General features: G+C 37.2%; 1 protein-coding gene across 4 annotated transcripts; it reads right to left on the bottom strand.

The window, feature by feature from the left end:
* Positions 1-737: 737 nt before the first annotated feature.
* Positions 738-14,349, bottom strand: LOC132189136 (nucleoporin). Of its 4 annotated transcripts, none has more exons than XM_059603678.2 (10): positions 14,231-14,349; positions 13,576-13,713; positions 12,688-12,970; positions 6,110-12,558; positions 3,389-4,265; positions 2,611-3,296; positions 1,818-1,959; positions 1,590-1,671; positions 1,360-1,474; positions 738-1,211 (listed from the first exon to the last, which is right to left on the bottom strand). In XM_059603678.2, exons 2-9 carry the CDS (start codon positions 13,624-13,626, stop codon positions 1,372-1,374), a joined length of 8,673 nt encoding a protein of 2,890 aa, XP_059459661.2. In that variant the 5' UTR covers positions 13,627-13,713; positions 14,231-14,349; the 3' UTR covers positions 738-1,211; positions 1,360-1,371. The 4 variants fall into 4 exon arrangements, with proteins under 4 accessions (XP_059459661.2, XP_059459662.2, XP_059459663.2 ...); XM_059603679.2 differs by having other exon boundaries at positions 6,110-12,547; positions 12,692-12,970; XM_059603680.2 differs by having other exon boundaries at positions 6,110-12,547; positions 12,701-12,970.
* Between the last annotated feature and the right edge of the window lie 9,941 nt (positions 14,350-24,290).

Genomic DNA, 24,290 nt, shown 5'->3' with positions numbered 1-24,290 from the left:
CAACAGGTCGGTGGGGTCTGTTTGATGCAAAATGAACAATTTTTACTATTGTTTCATAACCCAAAGAGAACACCTTCAAAAGAGCCAAAGGCCCATCACCTCCTTCAAAAGATTCACCCAACGACAGCCTATCCACAACAAAACCCACAATTCTAAAGACCCACTGCAAGTTCAAACAAAAAAACCACTATTCCTAGCCACAATGTCAAGACAAACAATCACCCAGTCCAAAAATTGCCAAACTCACAGTGCAACAAGATTCTCAAGTCTGCAACAAATTAATCTGATGCGAGTGAGAAATTTAGCAAACCCAGAACCAAAACAATAGCAAATCAACACAATATGATTCCTAGTTGGATGTTCCAGTCGCAGGTCGAGGTTCAGAGATTGCTTGGCTTGGTCCCCTCGGTAGCCACACACAGCAAGAGACTTGGGAATAAATGAAAATAGGTTTCTTTATGTTTATAACATCTAGTGTTTTCTTGCCTATTTTACTATATTGTACTTGGAGGTTTTAGATGATGTGTCACCTTTTTATTGGATGCTGTAAAAGTGAGCTTTTACAGCCCATCCAAGGTATTCTCTTTTGTAAAACTCTAAAGTACCAATTCTAATTATTATCTTCTTATGTGCCATAATTCAAATATAAGTACTTGGAAGTACCAATTTTGACAGTAAATGAAATTAGAGAAAAATAAAAAAATAAAAAAAAATTAACTACTAAATATTACAAAATCAACAAAGACATCGACAATATCAATATAACGATATGGACTGAGGTCTGAACGCATAGTTACTTACCAATAAGAAAACTTGCTCAAATATGAAAGACCCGCCTGATTTCTACAAGCTAAAATACCATTGGTGGGTGCCTTGCCCGATGTGGATATATAAAGATGTTCTTTAGGTTTATAGAAAAAGCTGTAAATACAACAGTTTTGACTGGGTTTTAAGTGAACAAATTCTCAATCTATTTCTTCTATCATGATAACAAGGTACTTTTTTTTCTTTTCTTTTTTTCCTCTTATTGGATTTTACCAAGCAATCTGAGATTAACAAAAATAAAAATGGGAAATCACAGTTGCCTGGTTGAGCTAAATAATCAATCAGATCATATCTATGAAGGGGGAAAAATGAATGATTATATAGAGAAAAATTAGATACCAAAAATAACAAGATCATTGCTGCACCCTCTTCGGACCAAATATCGCCTGCAGATCAGGAAAATGCAATAAAGTTAAATTTACACCATATGCCATTTCACCTTGAAACCGAATTCTTTATCATATCAGTTCAACAAATTGAAGAGGCACAAATATTGCATGATCCACCTGATGCAAAGAAGAAAGGATCACTTACCAGTTTGGCTTTTCAAACTACAACAGTGGCAAGAAGTGCATGCAATATGGCCCAATAGATTATAATACCCAGCCGCAAAGCAGGTTGTCGCATTAGAGCCCGATCACAAGAAACCCTGGCAGATTGTGTATAAAAGATGGTTTCAGCTCACTAATGTAGATAAATTTTTAACACACAAAAAAAAAAAAAAAAAAAAAAAAAAAGGAAACAAAACAAATGGGTATGCCTACCAAAGGCCATCAATCATGTCCGTCACACGTCTAGTAAATCTTGGCACAATTCTTGATGTAGCAAGTGACTTAAAACCATGAACTACAATGAAGAAAGAGTGAAACAAAGTGAAAATAATAATAATAATAATTAAGAAATGCATTCATTGAATTATAAGCTATATAAATTGAAGAATATCAGTATATATATAAGAAGAAAAGGTCAGCAGTTTATTATTCTAGGTTTACCTTTATCATCATCTTCGTCTTCTAACCTACCACTACTACCAGGATCCATGTCTATAGCAATTGCAACTTGGTCATTATTGCCTTTGCGCAAACTGCGGACTTGAGGTGCAATGGAAGTCGCAGGTACTGTCCATTTGTTAATCTGAAAGGAAGTCCACCATGATTGACAACTTATGTCAAAACTAATATAATCAAAACAAAAAAAGACGAGAATAGCATAGCTCCTTATAAAGATGAAGCAACGAACTTATGGTTAAACTACTCAATAGTGAACCAAATGTGACAAGGGGGATTTCGCATAATTTGAATAGAACGAAATAGTTCTTCTCATAAGTACTAATAGTAAAGAACAATATAAAGAGCATATTTGTAGTCTATAAAGTTCACGAGGTAGCACAAAGCAAATGCATATCTAACAAATTTAAAAGGGAAACCAGTGCTAAAAGGAACATTTTAATTCGTCACTAAAACATAGCAGTTAGTAGCTGCCACTATACAATGCAATACACAATCCAATATGAACTAAAGAAGATTAAGCTACATTTTCCCTTTAATTTTGTATATTTGACTCCCATGGTGAGAAATAAATAAATAGCAATTCTTCTTTTTTTTCTTTTTTTTGTGGTTTGGGAGAGAGAGAGAGTGCATCAATGTTATGATGAGTATATACTGCATCTAAGCAAATAATGTCTGTAGCATCAAAAACTTGTCTTCAAAAACAATTTATTTTCCAAAAGGATGCAACTAGGTGATATATCAAAGGCATAAGAAATAAATATATAAAGAATCTCACCATAGGTTCAACTTCCAAAATTTCAGAGGTCATGCTAGTTGCCCTTTCAGAATCTCCAACACCCTCAAGCAAATTTAATCGGGATTCCTTCTCACGTAAAGACTTCTCCAGAAATTCTTCTTTGCGTGTTAACTCTTCTACTTTGCTCCTTTCAACTTGTAACAATGCATCCTTACTTTGAGCAACTGCCAATAGATCTTCCAATTCAGATATAATAGACATAACCTTCTTCTGAAGTATTTCCTTGTGTTCATGAACGTCACTGCTGTTCTTATCATCAAGATGCACATCATGCACCCCAACCTGAGCAATCATCGAGTCAAACCATGTCAAGAACTCATGGATCTCATCTAGAGTCTTCTTGCTACTCATTTGTGATGCAACAAGAACATCATTGGTGCATCTAGTGACCTCTTGCCTTAAGAAAGAGATCTCTGCATCCCGATCTAGCACTTGCGCTTGAAGCTTTTCAACCTCAGCAAGAAGACTCTCAGAAAGATGATGAAGCTCATCAAACTTAGTCACAGTGACAGAGAGCTTTTTAAGAGCCTTTCCCCGAGAACCTTCAAGGTTCTTCAAATCTAGATTCTTTTGTTGTACAACTTTTTCCAGATCCTCAATCTTGTTCGTCAGATCTTCCATCTGCACCTCCTCCTCATCAAGTGCTTGCATCAGTGCCTCAATTTCTGTGATCAACAAATAATTTAGTGATTATCCAAATTAACCATTATAACACATATGAATCCAAATGATTAGATTCAAGCAAGAAGTAACCAACCTTGGTCTTTGGCAGCAAGCACACCAGTAAGTGATCTAACCCTATCCTGTAACTCTGTTGAGGCAGCTTGTGTATCTTCCAGCTCCTTTACTCTCTGCTCCAGTAAGTTCCGTTCCCCCTCTATCACTTCAACCTGTTTCTCCAAATCATGCACCTGTGTTTTGGAAGATTGAAGATCTAGTGAGTAACTGGTTGCAGCAGCTTCGGCTTCCTTTATTTGAGTTACCAGCTCCATGCAAATCCTTTCTTTCTGAATGTCCTTCTCGTGAAGCTCTTTCTGCAAAGTTGCAATTGTCATCTTCATTTCCTTTTGGTTACCCACTACAGTTTCGGCTTTCAAGCTAGCAAAATCCCGCACTGCCAACACAAGTCTATCTGCCATAGTCCTGATAGATTCCTCAGAGGAAAAATGAGCCTGTCCACTGAAAGAAAGTTCACCTTCGGTAAATGTCGTTGATTTCAAGTTCAACCCCAGATCTGCAGCAGCCATAATATTTCCAACCAGGTCAACTCTTCTGTTTTGAATTTCCATGACTGAACTAGCACATGCTTCGTAGAGCACAGCAATATTTCTACGTAGCAGAATAAGTTCCATGTCTTTTTCTTTTTCGATTGACTCTATACGAACAATGTCTCTCTTCATAGCTTCAAATGATTCTTTTTGGGAAGTCATCTCTCCATGAACAATCGCCACTAATTTAGATAGACTGCTATCTTGTTCATGTAACGACACTGAGTGCTTGGATAATTTTTCTTTAAGATCGCCAATTTCTGTCAGGAATTCATGTAGATGATGTGCAACAAAATGACACATTTCAAATACAACATTTTCGTCAAAATGCCCATGTCTTTCGGAGTCTGACCAAGAATCCATTTCCTGAACAAGATAATTCAGAGTGGATAGAAAAAATGAATAATACATTCAATGACCAATTAAATACAAAAGGAAACAAGCTACCATGGAGAATGATTCGTACTATTATATTCAATAAAATTCTTAACAAAAATAAAATTATTAGAAATGTCGCTTGTGTCCACCTATTTTATCCAGTTTTATAGAAAGATGTACAGCAAAACTGAAAGTCAATGCAAAATCATCTAAAATGACTTGAAGCAAAGACTTAACAAGAATATATCAGTATATGTTTAATAAGTACTGAGCTTGTAAGTGAAACATCTAATGCTATTAAGATATAAGTCTAAGATATTCTCTTTCTTTAGTTAAAGGAGCATGAAGAAATCAATTCCACATAAGAAATCTTCAAATATCTGGACTTACTAGGAGTATTTTAATATATTCAAAGAAAAAAAAAATACAAACAGATAATCAATGTGACAAGTAAGATGTGGTTTCTTTTGGTACAAAAGAACAACAAAATCCCATATTGACATATAGGAAGTGGCACAAATTAAATAAATCTTTGTTCAAATTTGAAAGAGCACTTCCTCTCAATGAAAAGCAAGGAGATTCCAGATTTTGCAAGAAACAATCATCAATAAAAATATTCTACAATTCAGCAACAAACAATTTGATGGGAAAAGAAAGGACTTTCTTTTACCCCTTTTAAGCAGATTTCAAGTGGTGATAAGATCATAAGAGTATAGGAACAAGGGATACCTTTTTTTTTTTTTTTTTGATAAGTAGAACAAGGGATACTTATTATTTAAAGTTATACTTCCCATTACTTTTAAGGGAAAGGTAATTTGGCTGAGCTTCTCAACTTTTTTCTTTTTTAAAACCAAAACAACATTGATCATCAAATGCAAAACATTTTTTTTTCTAATAAGACTACAGAAATAAGGGCAACTTAGTAATTAAATAATGTTTTTCATAGTGAGAGGGTCCACCCCTAGGCAGAGTTGCGCCTGATTCACCACATGGTAACACTGATTTTCTCAAATTTTAATAGATAAAACAATATAGAACAGCAATTACAAATATCACTTCTATATCATACCAGAAAAATTTCAGAATAAACAAAAGTTAACTTTATCTAATATGTAGTGACTACTACACACTACTCAATTATTTGCGCAAGAAAACATTAAACTTGCTCCAAAATTCTTCAATGGCCAACAATGAGACAAGGCCACTAGCGACTTAAGCTGTATAGGGATGTATCAACCAGAAAGTTTATGTTTCCAGAATAAGCTTGTCCAGGACAAAAAACATATCTTGAGGTGACACACTCATGACTATAATATACATCAAAAGCAGTGAGCACACAATACTCACCTTTTATACTAATTTAACTATGGTAATCTGAACATATATTGATTATTGAGGTCTCATAGCAATTTTAATTTAAAGAGTCAGTACAATGCTTTATACAATATAAAGTGACAGTACGATAGTGATCATAAACTTTTTTTATTCCCAAATCCCAATGCAAAAACCTCAGCCAGAAAACTTGCAGAAAGGACTTACAATCACCCACAACTGTTAAATGTCAATCAGTCATGCACACATTAATGTATGCAAGCACTTGGCGGCTATACTGCAAATGCATCTAAAAAGGCCACAAAAATCCCAAAGAATTGTAGTTTTAGCAAAAATTTTCAAGAACGAACATGAAACAAGATATTCCCTGCAAACATGTTTTAGTTTAGAATCTGTGTAAGACAAACCAAAGACAGGATTTCTACATAGAAGAGACAAGATCACCAGTAGTTAAATGTGTGCAAAATACACAAAAACAAATAGATAAGCATGAATAATACCTTGTTATCTAAAGAGCTGGATATAATGGCATCAGATCCTCTGAAAAGTGGCACAGCAACCTGCTCACCATTGTTTGCTTTCAGACATGACTCAATACCAACCTCCAGATTGTGCAAATATTCCAAGTCCTTGGAAAAAACATCAGCTAGTAAATAATTAGCATCACGAAAGCCCTTTCTGAGTTGATTCAGACCAGATTTTATTCCCATAAATTCAGATAATTGGTTCTTTCTTTCCTCAGAACGAACAGTAGATAACTTTTCAAGCCGTGAAATAGCTTCAAGCTTGGCAGCCTCTGCCAAATCTCTTTCCTTGGTAAGCTCTGCAACTTCATTGGCAGCTTTTGCTAGCTCTTCTTGGAGAACATCATTTCTCTCTTGAACCTCATTCAGCTCTGCAAGGAGCAGCTCTGCTGCTCTTTTAGATTTCCTCAACTCCTGGTCTGAACAAGCCACAGCTGACCGCAAATCACTGAATAGTTTCCCAAGTAGTTCCAACCTCTCAACTGAGTCACCACTGCTGACATCATCGCCAACATCAATGCCATTTAAAGTATTTAAAAGCATGCTCAAAACATGTCCTTTCTCCTGCAAATAGTGCTCCGCTTCTGTTAATTGATTCCTCAATACTAAACATTCAGATTCTAGGACTTCCACCCTTCCTGGAAAAGTGGATAAATCCCTGAACTTCTGTTCATACTCTGCAAGAGCATTTTCCCGGTGGGTAATCTCAGATTTCAAATGTTCCACTTCAGTATTCTTTTCTTCGATGGTTTGCTTCAGACCGTCCCGCTGTTGCAACAGTGACTTTCCTTTCCTAACTGCAACACTAAACTTCTCTCTCACAGAAGCTGACTTCTGCTCTTCCTGACTGAGTAACTCTTGCAACTCATCTCTTTTTCTACTGAGAGCTTCAACTTCACAAACCAAAGATTGCTGCTTGTCCATATATCTATCCTTCTCCTCCCTCACATGCACCAACTCACACATGGCCTCCTCTAGTTCTTTCTTCAGAACAGCTATATTTGGTTCCCTGGAATCAAGTGTATCTATGCTTCTTGCTTCAGCAAGTGTAGCATCGGCATTTTCAGCATGCTGTCTGTCAGCCACATCCCCAAGCACAGGATTCATTGAAGAAAGAATTCCATAATTCTCTATAAGCTTCCTCAATAATTCCTCCAGGCAATGGATATCACTACCAGAAACCAGATCTTTTGGTCCAGATTCTTGCAAAGCATCACTAACCAAATCCTGCAATCTTCTTATTTTGCCTTCTATGCTGGCAATTTGCTCCTCATTACCAAGCTTCTCAATCAACTTCTCCTTCAAACCATCAACTTCATTCTGAAGCCTTTTCTTCTCAAGTTCAAACTCAGCTGTCTTAGATGAAAGTTTTTCATGTTCATTAGTCAGAATCTCCAATCTTTCAGACAGGTGCTCTCTCTCTTGGGTAACTGCTTCGAGGTCTGCCTCAAGGTCAGATACTCTATGTTGTGAGTCTTCCAAATCAGCACTTAACGATCCACAATAGTTTTCAAAATTATCAATCTTCTGCTGGAACGAATTTCTATCATGTTGAGCTTCCAAAAGTGCTTTTCCTAACCACTCAATCCTATCCTCTGGTTCCACAGACCGGAAAGGCAAAGGCATATCAATCCTGTCCAGAAGTTCTTCCAACCTCTGCACTAAGTTGTTCCTCTCCATTAATGATTGTTCGAGCATTTCATTTTGTTCAGCCAACCCATATAACCTATTTTGAAGCTCCTCAAACTTTCTTCTCAAATCATCCCCTGAATTTGAGCTTGGCTGTACATCGTCTTTCCAAGCATCTGAAACAACAAAAGCAGCATCAGAATATGAACCGCCTCCTGCAGAACTCTTCTCACCTTGCCAACCAATCTCTTCTAGCAGCGGCACAGAGTTTCCAGCAGCTGCCCTTGCCAACCAATCAATCTTTTCAATTATATCTCTTGAATGAAAATGCTCTGGCAAATCTAGGTCCTCTAAAATCTCTTCTATTCTCTGAAGGACAGAATCTTTAAGAAGGAATGATTCTCTTAATGCAGTTGCTGAGTTGCGAATGTATGAAAGCTCAGATTCCAGAGCTTCCACGCGCTCACCTGCTTCTGAGTAGGTCTTAAGTTTGGTTTCAACTTCTTGGATTTTAGAGTCTTTCAACTGTAGCTCTTGCAAGCATCTCTCCAGTTCGCTAGAAGTCTCAGCCAGGGACTGCTTGAGACCATCTCGCTGCACAACCAAGCCTTTCCCCTTGGCAACAGCTATGCTAAGTTTCTCTCTAATAGAAGATACTCGCTGCTCCGTCTGTTCAAGTTCACTTATTTTGTCTCGTAACTCAGAACGTGCAGCAATTAGGGCTTCCTCCAACAGGCGCAAACTGTCCTTAAGAATAAGGATTTCGTTTTCATGCTCAAAGGTCGAGGCTTCTAACTGATGGATCTTATCCTGCAATTCAGTCATTTCCATCACCTTAGATGCAAACTTTTCTCTGGACAAGCCAACCTCCACATCGGCCGCTTTAAATTTCTGAACAAGAAGAGACACCAACAACTCCAAATGCAAAGCAGGTGTTCTATCCAAGTTAATATCAGCTTCTTCCAGTTTTAGCACACTTCCAACATCTTCAATTAACTTATGAACAGTATTAGGATCAAGGCATCTTCTCTTCAGTTCCTCAAATTCTTCTACTCTATTAATCAACTCAGCAGTGAGTTTATTGTTAACAGACTCAAGTTGCCGCTTCTCATCTAAAGAATTCTCCATTTGTCCCAATAGGGTCATGTATTTACTATCATCTAAAGGATCAAGCACCTTCTCAATTGGTATGTTTCTCTCACTTTCCTCCCCAGATCCACATGAACTGATGACAAGTTCCATCAGTCTACCTTGCATCTTATGCAATATACCATTTGCCAATTCATTCTTTCCATGCAAATCATCACATTTCTCATTCAATTCTTTGTACGAAGTACAGATTGCTTCATGGTTTGTCTGAGCAGCTTGGAGTTCCCCCTGCAGAGCCTCAATCACTTTGGTGGCAGCATTAACAGAAGCAGCAACGCGGCTGCTTATATCCAAGCCACCATGAGTGCCAATTGAGATGGTAGAGGGGAAAAATTCCCCAATTGAGTCATCAAGCTTCCCAACAATTTCAAGAATCTGAGCAACAGTAGAATTCCAATCTTGCTCAAGTAACAATACCCTCTCAGCCACTTCTTTCTGTAAATTTTCTAACTGATTGCTGATGACAGAAGTCGCCTCATTTGAACCCTGCTGTAAATCATACAATTGACTCTGCAATTCACTGATTCTCAATTGGTACCCTCGTAACTTTTCACCAAGCTCACTGTTTTCTGCTTTGAGATTAATGTCTTGTTGCTTTAAGGATTCATAGAGAACCCCAAGCTCACCATTCCTTGCTTCAATGTAGCCAACATGTTGCTTTAAAGCTTCATACAAAACCCCAAGCTCAATATTGGCTGCTTCCAAATTGTCGCTGTGTTCCTTTACAGCTTCATGTTCATCCCTAAGCTCCCTGAATATGACATCAGCAATATTCCTCTGATCTCGCTCTTCCTTAAGCAGTACAGTGGCATGCTCAGCTTCCAGTACTAACTGCTTAAGCAATGCTCTCAAAATTCCAGTTTGCTCTTTTGTTACCATGAATGGATCTGCTGGAGATTGATTTTCAGTCAAAGCCCTCTCCTCTGCCTCATTTTCATCAACATGCACCTTCGACTCAAAGGCTTGAATCAGTTTCGATACCCCAGGTGTGGAACCTTTACCAGCTGACCTGCTAAAGGAGGCTGCATGAGAATGCACCCCCTCAACTGCCTTTTCAAGTTTGTGCAATATTTTCTCTGCCTCCTCCACATGTCTCTTTAAGGCAAAAAAGCTATAAGAATCATCAGAGACTTCCTGTTCGAGTGGTGGTTCTACTGCAAGGCCGTCAGATACGGGCTTCTCCAACACAGGAGAATAAACTTCACCATCTTGCTTCCTACGAATCTGGTGAGAATCATAATCTGCTCCACTTTCATGGCCTCTACTTCGTACTTCCAGACTTATTTCATTACCAGCTTCCCCAGCTTGACAGGGTATTTGGGTTTGCCAGCTAGCTATCTCTCTTATTGTAGCTTTGAATATGACCAGACTGCTATGAAGATGAAAATTTTCCTCAGTGAGTTGTTCAAGCTGCATTGTCATTTCCTTCAGGTCAACTTCAAACTTCTTTCGTTCCCCATGTTCTGCAGATAACTGCTCTTGAAGAGCAAGAAGCTTGGATGTAAGTGTCTCATTTTCAAGATTTAGATATTCCTTATCCTCTTCAAGTTTGCTTTTTGGCTGAGTTACCAAAGCAATATTCCCATTTAAGTTGGTATTTTCTACCTGTAAAGCTGCCACCAAACCCTTACAGTCAGCCAATTCTATTGATAGTTTCTCATTCTCAAGGGAATGATGCTCCTTTTCCTCTTCAAGCTTCTTTCTCTCCACTGTCACTGAAGACAGACTTCCAATTAAGTTGGAATTTTCAAACTGTAGAGCTGCTGCCACATTCTTGCTGTCAGCTAACTCTTTTGAGAGCTTCACATTCTCATGGAATAAAAAATCTTTTTCCTCCACAAGTTTCTTTCTTTCTTCAGTCACAGACACAACGGTCCCATCCAAATTCGTATTTTCCACCTGTAAATCTGCCACCAAGCTCTTGCAGTCAGCCAACTCTGTTGACAGGCTCAACAAATCCCTTTCTGACCTTTCCAAACTACTCTGCAAACCACATGCTCTAGAAGATAAGTCCTCAACCTCTGCCTTTGCTATACGAAATTGGTCTTCGAGCTCCACCCTACCACTAGTAACAACCTGAAGTTCAGATCTGCACTGTGCAAACTCTTCAGCAAGGAATTGATTCTTCTCACGAAATTCATCAAGTGAAGCATTCAGCAGAGATATTTCATCAACCAACTGATGACACTGATGATCTAACTCCATTTGTTGCTCAGACTGTTCAGCAAGTTGCAAGTGAAAGAAATCTTTTGTAAAATGTGTGAGAAATAATTCTTCTTTGAGTCTCTGCAGTAAATCCATAAATCCACTTTCTGCAAAAATCAAACTACAGGTCCCCAACTCTGCATTAGAAACTGATTCTCTTGACTTGAGCAAAAACCTAAATTCTTCCTCATTAAGTCTGCTTATCACTTCCTTGAGCTGAGAGAGACTGATTGCGCTCGCATCTGCAACAGGAGACACAGTTTGTGCTCCAGCCGAACTTGCCATTTCAGTTTCAAAAGGTCTTTCAAGGATTTTACTCTCACGTGTAAACAATCCATCTGGCAAATATTGTAGATCATATCCTTCTGCAGCTGTCCTCCCATCAGTAACAGCCTGAGCCTTTTCTTCCCTGCCTTGTCCATGGTCACCAGACTGAAAAAGCATGTCAGAGTTTTCTTCATAAGATGAACCTGGCACTATTTCTTCTCTTTGCCGATTCGTCATGGCAGGATTAACAGCTGAAATCCCATCTTCCTCGTTCAAAGTAAAAAGAGAAGCTGAAAATCCATCTGACAGGGTCGCATCACCAGATGCAGGTACTTCTACTGATTCATGAGATGCCTCCTCCATACTAGTCTCTACTGAAACAATCTTTGGAAGAGTTTCAGCAGTTTCACCATGCTCAGAAAAAGGAAGCTGCCTGTCTCCTTCAGCCTCTATTTCACTACTTCGATCTGCCTTGTTCAAATCCAAAACAGAGGCTGAAAATCCAGCTGACAAGGTCACACTGTCAGATGCACATACTTCTCCTGACTCGCCCATTTGCTCTGCTTCAATAGATGCCTCCTTCGCACTAATCTCTACAGAAGGTATCCTTGAAAGAGTTTCAGCACTTTCATCATGCTCAGACAAAGTAAGCTGCTTATATCCTTCAAGCTCTACCTCACTGCTTCGATCTGCCTCGTTCAAAGGCAAAACAGAAGCTGAAAATCCAGCTGACAAGGTCCCACCATCAGATGCAGATACCTCTCCTGACTCACCAATTTGCACCATTTCATGGGATGCCTCCTCCATACTAGTCTCTAGTGAAGCTATTCTTGAAAGAGTTTCAGCAATTTCACCATGCTCAGACAAAGGAAGCGGCCTGTCACCTTCAAGATCTATTTCATTGTTTCGATCTGCCCCGTGTAAAGCCAAAACAGAAGCTGAAAATCCATCTGACAAGGTTGCACCACCAGATGCAGACACTTCTCCTGACTTACCAGTTTCCTCCGCTTCACAGGATGCCTCCTCCACACAAGTCTCTACTGAAGCCATCCTTGAAAGAGTTTCAGAACTTTCACCATGCTCAGACATAGGAAGGTGCCCGTCTCCTTCAAGCTTTGTTCCATTGCTTCGATCAATTTGCCTCAAATCCAAACCATCAGCTTCCTGCATTGCCCCTACCCAGCAACAAATGAGAATATAACTATAAATCAGATCCACACGCCATCTTTCCTAGCCTGCTCAAACTATTTCTCAGATAATTCCTAAATTATATTAAGAGACAAGTATCAAGAGGAGGGCACAACCTACATCTGTTACCTGATCTTCCCTCAAATGCATCAAGGACGTATTAGGCTCACCAACCCCCATTGATTGTGGTACTGATGAATCAACAACTGCCAGATCTGGAGCATCATGAGGTGCAATTTTCCTTTCAGTAACCTGAGACGATGCTGTTGGTATAGGAGTAGTGGAAGATGCATCAGCATCAGCATCAGCTTCATGCTGCTCAGATTTACCAAATTTTTTTGAGGATTTTCCATGGCTGACACTGCCCTTACTGTCCTTTTTCTGACGAAATTGTTGAAGCTGATCATAGAAAATTAAAACTCAGAATAAAAATCTCTAATCACTCATATACACTACTGTTTGGCTGCTAAGACGCCAGGGAATCGGAAACAAGCATAAATTCCAGCTCCTAGAGAGTGAACAAAAAGTTCAAGCCAAGCAAGTTTATTTACCCAGTTCTAAGAAGCATAAGCAAAATGCGTACTATTCAAACTTGTATTTGCGTAACTTCAGCTCTATTATCCTAACAAACAAACAATGACTCAAGTACCCACGTCTAATCACACCAGACATAAAATCATCAAAAGCGTAAGTGCTCTATTGTCTTGCTGAAGTACCAAAAGAAATTGTAGAAAATAAAAATTAAAACCCTAATTTTCATTTGTTCAAGTTCCCTAAACTAAGTAACCAGCTCAGTCGACCTTATACAGTATACAGTTATCCAACCGAAAGTTAAGTCCAATTTGATTAGGAACTCAATATCGTAGAACAGAATGATTCAAACCTATCTCTTTTATTTTCCTACAATTACTCCGCAACCAAACAGAAAGTAACAACTATCAACCGTTTCAAATCTGGAAATTCCAAACTATGTAGAATAAATAAACAAAGCAAACCAAAAAGACCTTTTTGCGGCCTGCGGCGAGCAGATCGGTACGGTTCTTGTTCTTGTCCATCTGGTCCACTCGGTCCTTGTTCCCCACTGACTCTCCACACGAATCACAACCACCCACAAGGCCCAATCACCATTGGAGACACTATCTCTTTACCATGCCCAGACCAAAAAAATAAATATATTCAATAAAATAAATAAGACCACAAATAATCACTAAATAAGTGAAGAAATAAGCTTATCAAAATGAAATAATATCCTCATTTGGTCGCAGAGAAAACAAAAGAAAATTCTAGAACTCAAGTTTCATGTTGTGTTCAGAAACTGAGAAACTCACCTCGACCAAGTAAAACAAAGAGCTGCCTTATTCGGCTCAATCAGCAGTAGATATTTACGATAGCCTAAGATTCAAAAACCCAAGTTTCGTGCATTTTCCCAACGACCAAACAGAACGTTTAAAAAGAATCCGAGTCCAATTTCCTACCATCCAAAACCCTAATTTCGGACTCTACTGACACACCGAACCAAACGAAACCTCCAAAACAGAAAAAGCAAATGAAAAAAAAAAAAAGAAAAAAAAAACAGTTCGATTCACGGAACACCGAAACCAGATTGATTGACGAAACAACGAAAACAGTGATGATTGAATCGATGAAATGAAAGCGCACCTCGATTTGGCTCGGTTCGATCTAATGGCAGTCGTCTTCGTGATTAATGGTGGTTCCAGTTCGGTGCCAATTGCTTTTGTCTGAAGAAAAAACAAACTCCGAGAGTGTGATGGGGTTTTCCTCTCTTAGATCTAACGCAAAATTCGTTATCTGTAGCGTCTATAGTTAAAACGTCGAAATGGGCCTGGCGGTAAGAAAATCAAAGAATATACTCTCCAAACTTTTAATCTGAGCAATGCCTTTAAAATTATCAAATAAATAAATAAATAATTGCAATACACCTTTTTTATCCTTTGAAACAAATAAAAATATCGTTTAAAAATTCTCAAAAAGACAAATATCTTTATAAATTTTTTTAAAAAAAAAATTCAAAAAATATTAACGCCCTTAAAATTAATTAATTAAAATAATTAACTTAGAGTGTTACTTGCAATACCTTCATACTAATTAACTTATTAGCTAGATTTATTATCTTAAACACTAACCATCAAAATATCATATAGTGGAAAGTGAAAAAGAATGATGAGTTGAAACTAAAATATTTTCAACAATATCATTCACCATCATCAATGTAAATACAGAGTTTCCAAATAAATATTGATTACAATATTCAATATTATCTATCAGTGTAACACCCAAAAAAAAATAATTAACTGGTAATTATCTCAACATACACTTTCTTGTCAAATTCTTAATAAAACCAGGGAGTCTCTCGCCCTTATCAGAGTGCTTACAAGGAAAAAAAAAAAAATCTAATACTTTGAAGCTATAAATGTATATCCACAATGATATACACTTAGCAAACAAACTAAGAAAACATCACAAGATAAAGATAATCAACAAAGCCTCGGTCTCAGACCGATCACACAAGTCTAATGGCTAAATATCACAAACCAAGTTTAAATCCTAAATTAAAAATTAAACATCAAGGTCTACTCTTAAAGAAGATAAATCAAGTGAAGAATCCCAATCATCTCACTAAGCGTATCACCGCCACTGTCCCATATACTCTTTGTAGTGACCCAAATAATTAATTAAGCTTAGGTAGCTTAGTTATAGGGTTAATTTGAACTTTGGGTCACTAAGAACAGCTAGAAGAGCATTTTGGGAATTTTAGACTTTTTCACCGGACGTACGCCCAGGGACCACCGTACGTACGCTCTTGTCTGTAAGTGAGGATGTACACTGCGGGACCACAGTACATACACTCTTGTCTTTAAGTGAAGACGTACGCATGGGGACCACGATACATATGTTGATAATAGTACGACATACTCTGCAAATAGTATGTGGACATACGCCCCAATAGTACTAGACATATGCTACTTTTAAGTTAACCCCCAAATAATACATAAGCGTACGCTACAGCCTTTGGACTGCTGGGTAAATAGTACCGGACGTACGCCCCAATAGTACCAGATGTCTATTACTTTTCAGAATAGTTGGTAACGCCCTTCTTTTTCTCACCTATAAATACCCCCTACCCTCGAGCCTTTAAGCCTCATTCTCGCCCCCAGACTCTCTGAAACCCTGTGTGAGTGCCTTTGTGAGTTTTGTGAGTCTTGGAGAAGGAGAGGTGATTCTTGGAGGTTCTTGGCTTCAATGAGATAATCTTCTAAGCTTAGCTTGTTTCTTAGTCGTTATGCTGTGATTTTCATAGTTAACTTAGTTGGTAGTTTGTAGCTTCTAGTTATGTTGTTGCCCTCAATCATGGTTTAAACTTGGGTTAGCGTTTAATTCTTGTTGGGCATATTTCCTTTTGCATGGAGATGTTATTTTGAGATAAGAGGTCCTAGGAATCCTTTTGGTAGCTTTAGAATCAGTTTGGGATGATAGGAGAACGGTTGAACCAAATGAGGTTCTACCCAAACCTTCTGGGCAGACATACGGCCACTAGACCGGACGTACAAGCCTTCTGGGCGAACGTATAGCCACGAGCCCAGACGTACAGTCAGAAGCATTCCAAGGAACGCCACTTTGGCAAGTCATCCGATAGCCTCTGTTTTCATGTTCTAGGTTCGTTTTAGTTGGATTTAGAACTAATGATAGGTTTTTTCTCAGTATTCAAGGTTATGGAGCCTTGAAGGAATTTTATATTTATGCTTGTTGTTACTTTTCCCGCATTGCACATCTATTTTATATATATCAAATATGCATATTTTGCAACTCTCATGAAATACATTTTGGAACTACTGTGAACTCTCTTTTGTGAAAACATGTGTTGATTAATAAGATAACAATGAGGCTTGTAAAACTATGCATGTAAAAGGCTGATAAGATTAATTGCATCGTATGACATGATACACTGGTACGTGCGGAATAACGGCCATGGGCTTACTATACAGGTTAACTTTATGGTCAAATGTGTGTGTGTGTGTGTGTGTGAGAGAGAGAGCTTTGGATCCAATGGTTTCGTGATCCGGCACAACCATTCCCTAGTGAATGATCATTACAGGACGTACATCATTAGTGGGGTAGGTCACCCGATGTCAGACTCGGTCATGCCACTAATGTTATGGACGGTAGCGTACAATATCCGAGGCACCAGTGTTGTATTACAAGTCCTTCGAGACAGCGTCAACCCTGCTAAGAAGGGTAATATCTTGGGTAGACCATACGGTTAAACTATTACTGTTACTCATGATTATAAGCATATATTATATCTATATCACATCCATGATAAATTGACTTCTCATAATGTTGCATGTGCTTTATAAACAACTGAGTTCACTAATTAATAACGGGTATGTCATGTGCATTTATACTCACTAAGTCGTCGGACTTACCCTTGTATTATTTTCCTTTTTTCTTCATATGTACAATTATGCGGTTATAGATAGTTTAGCATAAATGGATACTACGAAGCTTTCAGTTATTGTGGAAGATTCGACCTGGGAGATGCTTGAAGACTTATTATGAGCTTAGACGGTTGCTCATGATAATTAGTACGTTACGCTATGTTATAGATTTAGAACTTTTATGCATGTCTGCATATTAGGTATAGCATGAATCCTTTGTAAAAATGATGATATGTATAATATTTTAGCTACTTTGACAATCCTTGGTAGATGCTCTGGTTGTAATGATTAATGTTTAAAAAAAATGCAGTTTCAATTTTAACCTCAAAGTTCAAAAATTGGCAGTCTATCCCCCTGAAGTTTCAAAAATTGACAATTTAAACCCTCCGTTTAATTTTTCCGTTTACATGGACGAAAATCTATGAAATTACATCATTACCCTCAGGCTTTTTAAAAAAAATTTATGTCCAATTTAACGAAAATTAGTAACGGAATGTTTAAATTGCCAATTTTTGAAACTTTAGAAGGGTAGATTGCCAATTTTTGAACTTTGAGGTTAAAATTGAAAAACTCCTGAAACTTTAGGGGAGTAAACTGCATTTTTCCCTTAATGTTTTATAGAATATTTTTGTTTCCACTATTTAGTATCCTCTCTTTTGAAGAGTAGAGGTCCCTAGGTCTTGTTCAGCGAGGGATAAGGCTGGTAAACGAACCGTGAAATTAATTACCAGTTAATTAATTTCTAGGGCGTTATACTTTTCAACCACTTAGAATCTAACTCCTCAAATATATTCCTTGACTATGTCCTCTACAAGGACATAGGGTCTCGTTGGGCTCATCATCTAACTGCTGGCCAACTATAATATAATACATGTTTTACAAATGGAAAATATAAGCGAAAGTCCATGACTTAGTGAGTAAGATACACACAAATTTCATGTTATCATGCTTGGTGAACTTGGTTTGTATGAAAAGACTACTTAAGACATAGGCAATGATAGGCAACATTCTTTCACACAGTTTATACATCATGTAAATGCGGTATAAATATAAAATACATGATAATCAAATGAACATGTCATAGTTATATTTCATATGGTCTACCTAAGCTATTAACACATTTTTAGTATAGTTGGCGCTATCCCAGGGGACCTATAGTAGAACATAGGTGTCTCTCGTGTTTCTATATAATGTCCATTACTAGCAACCTGACCAAGTCCGATCTTAGGTGGCCTACACCACTAATGATGTTCGTCCATAGTGAAAGTCAATCAAACATGGATGTGTTAGTCACACTATAAAATCATTGGATCCAAGGCCATATATATATATATATATATATATATATATATATATATATATATATATACCACAACGTAAAACCCACATAGTGGTAAGCTCATGACTGCCAAGCGTACATGAAAGGTTATGTCATACGATGCAATTTAATTCATAGTCTTTTACGTGCATGCATTTACAAATTTCATCATCTTATTGATCACTCATTTTCACAAAAGTATATTTTACATAGTTCTAAAAAGTATTTCATGTGAGTTGTAAGCATATTCATTTGATACATAAAATAATCATGTTATGGAAGAATCGTGAAAGAACTCAAATCATACTTTAATTTAAGCTTAAATAGCCAAAATCTTAATATGAGGTCAAAATGGTCATTTTGTGTGGCCGTCAAACATTAGTTTATTTTGTCGAACAATCGAAATCGATCGTCCGATTAGACCGCTGAACATTCGTTGGTCTGGCATAAGCTCCTATTTCTAAAAAGGTCATACCTGAACCCATTCTAACAGGATATAAGGCTCTAAAATGCTTCCTAACATTGTCCAAAATGGAAACACAACATTTCAACATATCAATTCTTATCATACCAAGACAAATCTTCAACACATCACAAATCCAACTATGAAGCAATGTCTAAGCAACTAAATCCAAGTTAAAAACTCCAACAGTAAACTAATCACAAAGAAGTAACAAAATATCACAAGATACATGTAATCCATAATCATCTAATCATTAACTATCATTCAACTCATTAACCCAAACTTAAAAGCTTAAATCTATAAACCCAAATGCAGACTTATGATTAACATGCTATTACAAAAGATAAAACAAATGGATAGCATGTTAATACAGTAACAAGAACGAGATTTGAGTAGGAGGTTTCATTATCTTAAGAGAAAGCTCAAGATTCCCTTCTCTTTCCTCTCCTCTCTCTCTCTCTCTCTCTCTCTCCCTCTCTCTTCTTCTAGGGTTTACTAAATCTAACAAGGGTCCAAAATGAGGTAAATGGTGAAAAGGAAGTTAAAGGATCCATGCACACACAAGCAATTGTCATCAAATGTTCTGTCTTTCCATCAAAAGTTCATGTCTAAGGTTACATCAATCGTTTTATCTTACCATCAATCATTTGGCTAAGATAAAAAATCTAGGGGTGTTCATGCGGTTTTTATTAACCGCTAACCGCTTATATATATATAATGTAGAAGTGCAAAATAAGCCCAAAACTGAAATTGGACCAAAAGGCCAAAAAAAAAAAAAAAAAAAGTGGAAAAAAAATTTAAAGAGAGCCCAAAAAAAGCCTAATTCTCAAATTCAGCCAAAAAGAAAGCCCAAACAAAGCCCAAAAAAATGGTTAATAAAAAAAGCGGTTAACCCTAGCAGAAGTAGTTAGTAAAATGTATTAACCGCTTAAACAGTTGCGGTTAGCAATTTTAGCCACTAACCGTTAACTGCAACCGCATGATCACCCTTAAAAATCACTTAAATCCCAAAATTCCAACTCAAAACCAATAAAAACATCATTCGTGTAACATCCTAGTGAAATTAATTAAGCGGTAATTAATTTCATAGTTCACCTCCCAACCTCATTCCGCAAAGAATAAAACTCAGTGATTTCATCCTTGCGAAGAGAATTTGCAGTAGAAGACTTTTCACTTATAAACAGAGATAGCTATAAATTAAAACTCACAAGCATTGAATAACCAGAGTGAAACTAAATCATCATGAAATAAGTAATGAAATCTCCAAAAGTACGATAAAAAACTAGTCATCAAATCAAATATACGATTACAAACAAAATGTAAGAGTCAAGATAAAATCAAGTTCAAAGCCTAGACTTAAAAAGATAAACCATGTAAATAATATGGGAAAAGTGCACTTTCCCTCCTCAAAGTTTGAGCCGATTTTCAATTCGACCCCCAATGTTTTAATTTTTGCAATGCACCCCCCCCAAAGTTCAACATTTTTGCAATTCAACCTATCCGTCAATCAAAGCCATTTTGACTGACGGAAAAGTTATCACGTGACTCGCACGTGATCACTGTTGTCATTTTGTTTCCCAAAATGCCTCCACCTGCCTAAACTCAGTCCGTCAACCCATTTACAACCCCCAAAATTCAAATACAAAAACTTCCTCAGAGGCCGCAAGTCTCTCTTGGCCTTTAGCTCCACCAAATCCCACGTTTTATTCTTATGCAGGGATTCCATCTCCTCCGCCATAGCACCTACCCATCTGCTCTTCTCTTGGCTATTGACAACCTCTTGAAAAGTAATACGATCTCCGTTGCCGATGACAAGAGCATAAGAAACCATGTCTTCAAAATCGTACATGGTTGGTAGCCTGATAGTGTGTCTAGGCCTATTTGTGGCTATAGTGTGATGCTCCTTAACACCTGAAGTAAAGGCCTCTATACCCTGAGAAGTATTCTCCTACACATGAGTCTCTAATTCTAACTGCACCACCTGCTTATCACCGCTACTGCTTTCTGGCACCTGTTGCTCTTTACCCTAAGACTCTTCAACATGAAATTTTCATCAAATACCATGTCTCTACTGATCACCACCTTGTTTGCCTTCAGATTCCAAAACTTGAAACCCTTGACCCCTTTCCCATATCCGAGAAAGACACACTGTCTAGACTTTGGATCAAACTTCGATCGTTCTTCACTAGGTATGTGCACATAGGCTGGACAACCAAATACTCTCAAACCAGAGTAATCTACCTCATTACCTCTCCACACCTCCTCTACAACTTTTCCATCTAGTGCTACCCTCAGTGACGTGTTGATCAAATAGCATGCTATACTTACTGCATCTGCCCATAAAATCTTTGCAAGTCTAGCATTCAACCTGAGACATCGTGCACTCTCTGCAATAAACCTATTCATCCTTTCCGGCACACCATTTTGCTGTGGTATCTTGCGTACTACGAAATGTCTCTTTATACCATGTTGCTCACAGAAATCTTTGAACTTGTCGTTTGTGTACTCAGTTCCATTATCTATCCTGAGGCACTTAACCTTCTTCCCAGTCTGGTTCTCCACTTCAACTTTCCACAAATTGAACTTGACAAACGTCCATGATTTGTGCCGCATGAAGTATACCCAAACTTTTCTAGAGAGATCATCTATAAAGATCACGAAATACATATGTCCTCCTCGTGTCGCTGTCCTCACTGGTCCCCGTACATCAAAATGAACACAGTCTAGAATGCCCTCTATCTTGTTTGTGGTTGTCTTGAATTGTACCCGATTCTGCTTCCCCAGAATACAGAACTTACAAAAATCAAGTTTGCACGTTTTGATACACTTCAACAGATTTCTCTTAGGAAGCTCCAACATGCCCCGTTCACTCATATGACCCAACCGCATATGCCACAAAACAATACAATCGGACTCAGACTCCACAGAGGTGATTCCACCTACAATTGTACTTCCCACCAGTTTATTGATATTCTTTAAACTTTTCTGCTCCTTCATCACTACCATCGCACCCTTAGTCACCTTCATTACTCCACCTTCAGACTTATAACCATAACCGTTTTAAGTCTAAGGTGCCTAATGAAATCAAATTCTTTTCCACGTCTGGTACATGTCTAACATCACACAACGTTCTAACCACACTATCAAACATTTTAATTCTAATATTACCTATGCCAGTAATTTTGAAATGTGCACCATTACCCATAATAATTATACCTGTGACGACCCGCTTGATTAAAACGAGACTATTTTTTTAAAAAAAACCATACCCACAACGCAGATTGTCACAGTGGCATGGTGATACCGTAGTATGCCATGAACTCATGCATTAACCTGTTTGACAAAATCATATGCCACATAGAGCTATATGCAACATCAATAATTCATCAGAGTTTATATACTTGCAGCAGAATATAACTAACTTAAGATATAATATAACACATCAGAGCTGATTAATACATCTAAGTGATTAAAGCTTACATACAAAAGAATGGCTATACAAAAGTGTCACATGCGACACGAGCCATATACAAAATAACAAAGTCTAAGCATATACATGTAAGCTCTACAAAAAGGGGGCTATTATCTAGTCCAACAAAATAACATTTGATGCAACTATGCTTTAAATGTTGTAGTAACCCAAATACATAGCTACTGGGTCATCCTCAATAATCCCCGCACCTGCATCAACATTAACCACATCGCCTGCACCACAGGAATCACCACAACTCATGATGCAGGCGGATTTGTGAGCCCGCCGTCTCCATGAAATAGAGACGCTCAGTAGTATAGAAATTACTAGGCTTTCCAAATAACCATCATTTGAAAATATACTTACAATTTAATTAGCTTAACAATAAAACATATTGATAGTCATCATTATCATAAAATCATATGCTATGCATGCTCATGTAACATCATCTTTTCATATCATCCATACACATACATATATAACATCATCTCTTCATAACATCCGCCATGCATATATATATAACTTAACATCATCTCCTCAAAACATCCACCATACATATATACATAATATAACATCATCCCCTCGTAACATTCGCTATGTATATATACATAACATAACATCATCTCCTCAAAACATCCGCCATGCATATACACACAACATAACATCATCTCCTCATAACATCCGCCCTGCATATACACACAACATAACATCATCTCCTCATAACATCCGCCATGCATATACACACAACATAACATCATCTCCTCATAACATCCGCCATGCATATATATACATAACATAACATCAACTCCTCATATCATCCGCCATGCATATATATATATATATATATATATATACATAATATAACATCATCTCCTTCATATCATCCATCATGCATATATATACATAGTATAATATCATCTCATTTATATCATCCATGCTCATGCTCATGCTATAAATGTTCATATGTTATTTTATGAATCATTTCATAGAATCATACTCATGGCATAAATATCATTTTATCTCATAAGCTCAAAAAAGCTCATAGAAACCTTTCATCAAATATTTCATGAAACATCATTAAATTGGCAAATGCATCACAAAACACATTTTAAACCTTAGAATATAGTATCTTTTGCCCAGTAAGTAAAATACTTACCCTGTTTAGTTGAGTACCCTCTAGTGAACTCTTGATTCAACCGCGATACACCTAAGCATTTACAACATAAACACATAATTAAGCTCTATTCTTAGCTTAACAACCTATACTCTATATAAAGATACTTGAGCACCACAAGTATCACGTTCTATAGGTCATCCCAAATCTATTCAACTAAAGCCCTTAAAATCATTTACTTACATTTAATACATATATATACGCTAATACATTAATTATCTAATAACTTAGTTACATTGAACTATGATTCTACATCGTAATATGTTAAATCATTAAATCTTGAGGCATATACATACACTCTAAGTTAAGCACTACACTTAACCCTTTAATTATCAATTTCCATAGAACCCACGAAAATCTAGCATTAATTAACACTTTAAATATAATTAACCCATTCAAACAACATTCTTAGTGTTCACATACCTAAAGCCCCAAATTAATACAATCCATATAAATTAGGGTTTATGCCCATATTTTACCAATAAGTAAAATTAGAGTTTCAACCCATAAATTAAATAACCCAAAACTTGAATAATGCATAGCAATCTACTACACATACAAGCCCCACATTAATTTTATGAATTAGGTTTTCTTATCAAATTTCTCCAATTTTCGAACCTAATTAAAAATCCTTCAAATCATTGTGATTTCAAGCTTGGAATCCAATGGGTAGAACAAAATCTTAAAGAGAAACTAAAGATTTTAACGATATAACAAAATTTCCAAAATTCCTCTCAAGAACCCTAATTTTCGGACCCAAATCAAAGCTACACAAATTCACACAATTTCTAGCTTCTAATCTCATGGGTAACACGAAAATTACAAGGAAAGACTA

This window comes from Corylus avellana, chromosome 9 (assembly GCF_965113065.1).
Source record: "Corylus avellana chromosome 9, dhCorAvel1.hap1.2, whole genome shotgun sequence".
Taxonomy (NCBI): Eukaryota; Viridiplantae; Streptophyta; class Magnoliopsida; order Fagales; family Betulaceae; genus Corylus; species Corylus avellana.
Note: the sequence above shows the minus strand (reverse complement) of the source record. Positions and strands in the feature narration are given on the sequence as shown.